Genomic DNA, 9,213 nt, shown 5'->3' with positions numbered 1-9,213 from the left:
TTTCAAAATAACCCAACCAAATCAATTGTCACTTTACTCCCTCTCTCATCCTTCAAATCAATCAAGTCATTAACCAAAATACTAAAATACTCTATATTTTAAATTATAATTATTTATTTTATTTATATGTATCAATACCCTTTAAGTCTTTTTACCAAAAAAACATTATCATTTCCTCAAAATTATCACCAATCATTATCAATAATCATTTTTCTCCCTCTCCAGGTTATTTAAATAATTTGAACCGAACAAGCCCTATGATATTCGATTTAGACCTGCAAGTAAACCGACTGAACCGCCCGAAACCAAACCAAATCGTTAAAAATCGAACCAAAAACAAATCGAACCGATCAACCGAAAAATTGATAGTCTGAAATAGCTTGAATCGAAGTCTTTCGGTTCGGTTTGTCGATTTATTGTTTGCCAAACTGAACCACGACCGAATCGATAACTTATATTTCTGGGTTATTGGGTTTGTGATAATTTTGTGTGTGGATAAGAGGATGAGAGGCTTTCATTTTCATTTATTTTCATAAATATTTTTTCTCTCACATAGTTTTTTATTTTTTATAATATTTTAAGTTAATAATAGTTAATAATGTTCTTATTTGTTATCTTGATGGGTTTTCAAAATTTTACATTATAAAAAATAGTTTTGAGATTTAGGATTTTAAGCTTAACTAACATTGTTTTATACCGTGTATCTAAGATAATGTTTTTTAAAAATTTACAAATTATAAAAATTCTAACTATTTTACAAATTTTAAGTTTAGTTATTTTATAAACCGAGTAAACCGAATAAATCGACCGAATCGATCATCAAATCGATCAAACCGAACCGATCATCAAATCGATCAAACCGAACCGATCAATAAACCAAAACCGACGGTTTATGATTTAGGCAAACCGACCCCAACAGTTTGGTTGTACATTCTGATCTATAAATCGATCGATCGAACCGAACCGCTTACCGGCTTAATTCGATTAACAGTACTCAAATAGGTTTCATATTATTTATTAGCTCAAATTATAATTGCATGTGTTTAAAAAATCAAACTAGCCTATATCAGTAACTTATTTAATTAAGGACGGTTTGATCTCTATGTAATATTTTTTAAGTGATTTTTACTTAAAATCTAATCAAAGTTGCATTCATTTAATTACTCTTTTTTATGTATCAAAATAAAAAATATCGTTAAAATAAGGGTATTTTCGTCCACAAACATTCAAAAAATTATCAAACAAATTAAAAAAACCAAAAAAGTAAAAATCAAACCAGCTCTAATAGTGCCTTTTAATAATTTAGATATAGATTGATTGAGCTTATAAAAGTAAATAAGTCATGATTTATTACAAAACTGTTATAATAATTAGTATATACTTCTGAGTTTTGAACAAATAAGAAACATAAACACAAACGATTATGCATATCAATTAAATTCTATTGAAATAAATTGTTAAAAAGAAATTGCAAATGTATTAGTCATTTAAATATATCGAAAGTACTAAATCATTAAAATTGAATATATATTAAGATACATAAAAGACAAGAAATTAGTCGGGAGAGTCTTGTTTTATTCTGTTTACTTAAATAATTTGTGTATTTAAAATAATATAGATTTTTTAATTTATTTATAAAGAAATTGAATTAAAATGAAGAAATGAAATCGATGGGCGACGATAATGAGGTTAGACAGGATTTGATGCGACGGTTGGTTGTGACAAAAAGTACGATGAAAGGGAGAGAAGAGGAGAGAGAAAGAAAAAGTTTTTACGATAAAAGTTTGAGAGAGAAACCTCGACAGAGATGACTCAGAAGCCCCCCGCGTAAAAGTCGAGAGCTTTGCTGACACAAAACAAAATTAAATATTTATATTTTTTATTATTATTATTATTCAATGGTCTCTCCCCGTCGTCTTTTCTACTGGACCATCATCTATCTCTCACTTTCTCTCTCCCGTATCTGCCCACCACGCGCATTATTTTATTAAATTCATCTACATATCTTTTATTATTAATTTCAAACATAACAATAATAAAAAGAGATCCTATCTTCCCAAAATTAAGATGAAAGTATTGAGACCAAATATGATAAATCCATAGCATTCCTCATATAAAAGTTACCCCATAACATAAATAAATAAATAATAGATTTGTAAATAATTTTTATTTTTAGGTTAACTATATTAATATTTGATACCTTGACAATAATGTATAGGTAAGGTTTAATATATATATATATATGATAAATTTGATTCAGCTTAAACTCAGGTTAATCGATCGTTGAATAGAATTCAACTTATTCGTTCCAATTTATTCACCACATGAGATAGAGAAGATATTATGTTTAATTATTTTGGCTTAGCTTATTGTTCTAACTTATTCTTAATAAATATGATTAAATATATAATCATTGTTTCTGCAAATAAAATATATTTTTACAGGTATTGTTAGTGGCATTGAGTATAGTAGGCGCGTGAGGGTGCGTGAGTAAAGAGAGAAAATGAAGAAGCTGTAACCCGTTTAGTCCGGGTCCTCATAGAGTTATGGGTCCCACCCAAGTCCAATCTTCTTCTTCTTCTTCCTTGGTCATATGAGAAAATTGGACTGTTAAAAACAGAGTAAAAAGACGGGTAAAGCTCTCGCGAGCTCGCATTAACAACGCATACTCTACACTACTCTAGTCGACTTTCACTCTCTATAGGCCGGCCAGCCAGCCACACAAACGGCCAGTGCCTGTTTCCTTCGCTTTTACTGCCACCATCGCCACCAGGCACGGCTCCTTCCCAGGTGGGGTGAGACACAACAAGTATATTCATTATCAACACCTTTCAAATTCCAATTTTGATTCCAACCCAACTTAGATCTCTACCTCAATTCCGTTCTAGGCTTTTCTTACTATGTATGGTTTCATCGATCTCAACTCCGTAGACAACGACGACGACGATGACACCTCGCCTCCACCGCCACCGCTCGATTCCCCTTCATCTGTCTGCTTAGAGCTGTGGCACGCTTGCGCTGGTCCTCTCATTTCCTTACCCAAAATTGGAACTGCCGTCGTTTACTTCCCACAGGGCCATCTCGAACTCGTCTCCGATTTTCCCGCCCCACTCCTATTCGATCTCCCTCCTCACGTTTTCTGTCGTGTTGTTGATGTTAAGCTTCAGGTACTTACTTACTTTGAATGAATGAATGGATGAATACTGTTTTTTAATGAATGAATGAATGAATGAATGAAAGAATGAATGGATATGAGTTTCTTGTGTAGGCAGAGGCAGCCATTGATGATGTTTATGCTCAAGTCTTTCTAGTTCCTGATGCTGAGGTATATTATTATTAAGACTAAGACTCTAATTAAGTAACTGCAGTCTTGTCTGCAGCTGATTAAGAATATAAAACATTGCAGATTGAGGAGAAATGGAGAAAAGGAGATGTTAGTGCAGAATATGATGATAGAGGAGATCAAGAACATGTTGATTCTGGTCAAACAATTAGCACGCCTCACATGTTCTGCAAAACTTTAACAGCTTCTGATACTAGCACTCATGGAGGTTTCTCTGTTCCTCGTCGGGCTGCAGAAGACTGTTTTCCTCCTTTGGTAATATAATATACACAACAGCAACTTGATTGTTCTTTGTTTATTTCACATGTTGTTTCAATGATTTTCATGGCAAACAAACTGTAGGATTATAAACAACAGAGACCATCTCAAGAGCTTGTTGCAAAAGATTTGCATGGAACTGAATGGAGGTTTCGCCATATATATCGAGGTCAACCTCGAAGGCATTTACTCACTACTGGATGGAGTGGATTTATCAACAGGAAGAAACTCGTCTCTGGAGATGCAGTCCTCTTTCTTAGGTTTGTATTTGATAATTTGATTAACCCACCACACCAACCTTGGTAGCAGCTTATATTAGTTTGATTTGGTTGTTAATGAAAGAGGAAGTGATGGGGAGCTAAGATTGGGAATCAGAAGAGCAGCTCAATTTAAGACTAGTAATTATTGCTCTGCTTCAACAAATATGAATGCTGTTGTTCATGCCATATCTAAAGGAAGGGTCTTCAACATTTGTTACAATCCTAGGTATTTATTTTACTATTCAATTGTTACACATTGGGATGTCTTTGTCTCTAACATCTGAGCTTTATTTTGACAGGGCTGGTTTGTCTGATTTTCTAATACCTTTCAATAGATTCATTACAAGTGTTACACATCCCTTTGTTGTTGGATCGAGGTTCATGGTGTGTGCAGATGCAGAAGATGGAGCTGACCGAAGGTTAGATTAGTTCATTCATTTCATTGTTAATGTTTTCATTGTTTACCCACCACCAACAAAAGTTGTATGTAGATCTGCTGGAGTAATCACTGGAATTGGTGATATGGATCCTGTCCGATGGCCATGTTCAAAGTGGAGGTGTCTCATGGTAAAAATTACATTACGACTTGAAATATTTTCCCAACACTTTCTTACTTGAATTACGATTCTAGGTAAGGTGGGACGATAGAGAAACACCCCGAAACAATAGAATTTCACCATGGGAAATTAAACCCTCAGGCTTTGTTTCCACCAGCAGCAGCACCGGTAACAACTTGAAAAGGAGTCGAATCGAACACCCATTAGCACAAGACTATAGTAAGGTCTTGCAAGGTCAAGAAATAATCACCAAACTAAAAAGGTGCAGCCCCATGGTGGGAAGAGTAGGACTTTTCGAGTCGTTGGGATTCAGCAACAACACCAACAATCGGGTCTTGCAAGGTCAAGAAATATTATCAACATCTCCTTTTTCGCCTTTACCATCTGTACCCGCTTCATTATTCCACCAAGGAAGTGGAAATACTCGTGTTTTACCTTCCATTATTTACAATCCTTCCAGATTTGAACCTGACCTACCTGTCCATCCCCATCGCCCTTGTAGATTGTTTGGTTTTCCCCTAACCCAGGCTGCCCCAAACAATATTACCAGACCCACTTCTCAAGTTGTTTTCCCTTTTGTGATCCAAAAGAACAACTCTTTGGCCATGACTAAACTAGCTAGTGATATTCCACTTGATATTAATGTGTTGCAATATTGAATGTCTAAACTTTTTCATTTTATTTTATTATTAAACAATGTTGTTAACTTAATTTGCTATAATATTTTGTCATTATAATAGTACCTACTTCCTTTTCATATATTTCTTTTAATTTTTAAATCTCAACTTTATTTAAATAACTAATGAACAAAACAGTTACCCATTTAAACTATATTTTATATCATTTTCTTTTTTTGTCTAGAACTTATTTATTTATTTATTATGGATTTGAAACAAGTTATAAAAACAAATGCAACTTGTTAACATGGCTTAGAAGATATTACAATGATTACGTACGGAATACTTGACTAATTATACGGGAGGATAGAATTTTAAAGAATAATCAAACATTTTTTCTAATTAGGATGAATGACTATTTGTATAAACAATTTTAAAAAAGAAGAAAATAAATGTGAAGATAAAGTGGAATTGTCACCTATTTTCTATTGTATTGGGTGATGAATTGTCCACTAATATTATTAATTTATTGTAAAAAATTCTATGCCCCTCCATATTGGAGGAGGTATAGAATCAAAACAAATAAACACCCATAGTCCATCGTCATCATCCAATCTTACATTTGATTGATTGATGAATAATTAGCTGTCCAATTTTATTTAATAAAACAATTATATTTTTAATAAGTTACAGTCTAAATAACATATTTTTTTTTTTCCATAAAGTGGAATAAACAAACATCAAACAAGCTCTAGTTGACTCCAATAAATCAGACTTTTCTAAAACAATTATTGTCTTTTTCTTTTTAAAAATTCAATTTTTTCTCAACAACCTTAGCTAGACGTGTATAAATGAACGATAAATTGGTAAGAAAATGACTCTGGGTAGAGTACAAGCAAACTAGATTACTACTTTTGATTATTCTTGTATTTATTTATTTATTAATTTATCTCAAAATGTTTTGGCATAAATTGTACTTTAGACATTTTTTCATTTTTATAATGTTTAACAAATCCCGACGATAAATTAAGTGTGTTTTTATGATTTTCTCATTTAATATGTTAAACTTAGTTCCATTTGAATCTATGAGATATCAAGTTGGGGATATCTAAATTTTAAATTGAATCTTATATCTATATTATCAACTTCTATCTAATGATTTTGGATAATATTTATTTAAATAATCTTGAATAGAGTCATAAAAAAGTTACGTTATTTAATTAAAAAGCTTAAAAAGTATTTCTATATAACAAAAAATATTTAATAATTAATATTTTAATTATTAAAATAATATATTAATAGGCTATACAGTTATACTAAGACTCTTTCAACCCTTTGCATAGACTATGGAACTCTTTGATGTTAGGTTTATTAAAAGGAAGCTTAACTTATTTTGGTGCTTTTATTTCTTTCAAAATCCTGTTTTTAAAATTATTTTATTAAAAATATTTTTAGAATTTATTGACCTAAAATAATAAAAAGTTAAATAAGAAATAATATTATCTTATTTTATTTTAGATTTAAAACTCATTTGTTTGATTAAATTTTTAAGAGTCAAACAAATTATTTATTTTTTAAAGATAAATAAATTATATATATACACCAAGGTAATTAAGAGTCGACTTAAAGAAACAAAATGTGAACGTGTTCAATTTTATCTGAAAACTTTGAATTTAAAGGGGTCATGGTAGCTCTCATTTTTTAAAAGAATAAATAAAAAATAAATTTTAAACTTAAAAAAAGAATTTATTTATTTTATAAAAAAAAAAAAATTGGCAAAAGAAGGTGGGTTGGGCCGGTCCGTTGTCGGCTGGACGTAACTTTCTCGGAACCGTCACCTCTCTCTCTAACACGTTGACAAATTCTGACATGTTCCCACGTCATCACAACGTCTAGAAAAATAACACGCTGTCATCACCTGACGTAATCACTTCCATTAAAATTGATTCAATATAAAAAGTCTAATCACGTAACATATTGTATTATCGATCCCCACTCATAATTCAAATATAATGCAAGAAGCAATTGCGTACAAGACGTGGCTTTTCCGGCCGACCTCCGACGCCGGTTCACTGACAACGCCGGAAGTAGAAGAAAGGGCACCCAAAACCTGCCGGAGAACGTCGTCGCGATCGGAGAAGATGGTGTCGGAGAATGCCGTGATCGTGTTCGGGCGGCGGGGTTGTTGCATGTGTTGCGTGGCCAAGACGCTATTACTCGGTCATGGGGTTAATTCGCCGGTCGTGGAGATTGATGAGAAAGAAGAGACGATGGTTATGGAGGAATTGAGGATGGCCGGAATCGGTGCAACCGCGGAGATGAAATTTCCGGCGGTTTTTATTGGGGGGAGATATTTTGGGGGGCTAGAGAGAGTTATGGGTGCTCATATTTCCGGTGAATTAGTTCCGATCTTGAAAAAGGCCGGAGCTTTGTGGCTTTGAAAGTTATCTTTTTGCCGGCGCAGGTGCCGGCTTAACTGAGTGGCCGGTGGATTATTTGGCTGAATTCAATGTTTGATATCTTCCAAATAAACTTGTATTATTTGAAGAAGATGAAGATGAAAGGATAGGGAAGATTCTTGTTAAATCTGAAAAGTGGTTAAAATATTTACTCATTTAAAAATGTTAATAAAAATGTTAAATAATGAGAATCAAACCTATTGAGTTTTGAATTGGATTTATTTATTTTTGAATGTTTTTGTGATTGTTCTTAGGGGAGAGACATGTAAATCTAGTATTGTCAAATTTTTAATAAAAGTTATTTTTTTCTTAATTTATTTTTCTCCTTTTGTTTGAGTATTCCTTTGCAATACTTTTATTTTAAAATCGTGAGACAACTCGAGTTTAACTCAATAAAAAATAGCTTTACAATTTGTACTGTTCATGCAAAAATAAGGACATGATTTGATAGTTTTTTTTTATTTTTTTTATTTTTTTTATAATTTTATTGATAATACCTTTATTTGGATTTCATAAATTTTATACTTTTTTCAAAATTTGGGAAATAGAAAAGGTGGACTATATATCTGAGAAAATTTGTGGAATTTTTAATAATCTAGTTGTTAGATGGGTAATATTTACAATGATATTATTTTGATGTTTTCTGATATTTGTTTTGAAAAGTCGATAGATTTCATCGGGAAGTTAATCGTTTTTTCGAGAATTTACGAGTTTGATAATTTGTTTAGTAACGTTTTTTATAATTAAAGCTTTGACGTTATGTTTAAACGAGAATATCACGGTTTAGTCTTCACTCTTGGTTCAATTGAAGGATCCGATTAATTAAAATTTTCGTAGATCATAATTTTTTTGGGTTAAGTTAAAACCATTAAAGTGATTAATAAATAAATCGAAATCAAGTTGACCTTAAATATGAACCAAAGTAAAACTGTTAATCCTTGTATTTTGTGTTTGTATTTTTCTCAATGTTTCCTTTCTCAATTAGGAAGCCTGATTTTCTTTTCTTTATGGCGAGTTAGCTCATTTTTTTAGGATTTTTTTATATGAATTTGGAATTTAGTGTCAGTGTTATTTTATTTTAATGTTATTTTAATTTGAAATAAAAATGTAATATTAATTAAATTGAGCTGAATTCAATTTTAACCAAATTAATCGATTTGAATTCCAGCGATAAATTAATTAGATTGAAGTTACAGATTTTTACACAAATTAGTAAACATTCCGGTCAACTTTCTGACCTTCAACTTGAATCAAGGTAAAATCATGTCAATTTGAAAGGTAAATTTGACTAAATAACTTCAAAGATGAGGTTATTTGAGCTAGTGGTAATTTAATAATTAAATTACGCTCGTGGTCTTTTTATTGTTTTTTTGACAAAATTGTCCTTTTCGCGAAACGCGAAGTGAGAATGTGTGAAATGTCCAGATTACCCTTACTATTTAATATAACCTCCCTCATTTTTTTTTCATTTCATTTCTTCTCCTTCTCTCTCTTCCCGCTCTTCTCCTCATTCTATCTAAATTGGGCGGCGGCGATCGGCGACGACGACGGCGAAATCCACGACAATGAGTTTCACGACGAGCACAAGCACTGTTCCACTTGGTACGTTTATCTTATGATATTTCAAGTTTATTGATGTTTGGTTTATGCATCTTCGAATGACTATTGTTTAGGGTTTACTTCCCGTTTCGCTAAGGACTTCCCGTTTCGCTAAGGACT

At 32.0% G+C, this 9,213-nt stretch overlaps 2 protein-coding genes across 2 annotated transcripts; both read left to right on the top strand.

The window, feature by feature from the left end:
- The first annotated feature begins 2,623 nt into the window (after positions 1 to 2,623).
- Positions 2,624 to 5,137, top strand: LOC124930849 (auxin response factor 3-like). The gene is made up of 8 exons (XM_047471213.1): positions 2,624 to 3,167; positions 3,269 to 3,325; positions 3,407 to 3,598; positions 3,686 to 3,861; positions 3,944 to 4,087; positions 4,161 to 4,280; positions 4,353 to 4,428; positions 4,493 to 5,137. Exons 1-8 carry the CDS (start codon positions 2,901 to 2,903, stop codon positions 5,075 to 5,077), a joined length of 1,617 nt encoding a protein of 538 aa, XP_047327169.1. The 5' UTR covers positions 2,624 to 2,900; the 3' UTR covers positions 5,078 to 5,137.
- Positions 5,138 to 7,033: 1,896 nt separating this feature from the next.
- LOC124932399 (glutaredoxin-C9-like) lies at positions 7,034 to 7,746 on the top strand. Its single transcript, XM_047473018.1, has one exon. The coding sequence runs from the start codon at positions 7,048 to 7,050 to the stop codon at positions 7,474 to 7,476; it is 429 nt and encodes a 142-aa protein (XP_047328974.1). The 5' UTR covers positions 7,034 to 7,047; the 3' UTR covers positions 7,477 to 7,746.
- Positions 7,747 to 9,213: the final 1,467 nt, after the last annotated feature.

This window comes from Impatiens glandulifera, chromosome 3, assembly GCF_907164915.1.
Source record: "Impatiens glandulifera chromosome 3, dImpGla2.1, whole genome shotgun sequence".
Classification (NCBI taxonomy): domain Eukaryota; kingdom Viridiplantae; phylum Streptophyta; class Magnoliopsida; order Ericales; family Balsaminaceae; genus Impatiens; species Impatiens glandulifera.
The sequence above is the reverse complement of the archived record's forward strand: the minus strand, read 5'-3'. Positions and strand labels throughout refer to the sequence as shown.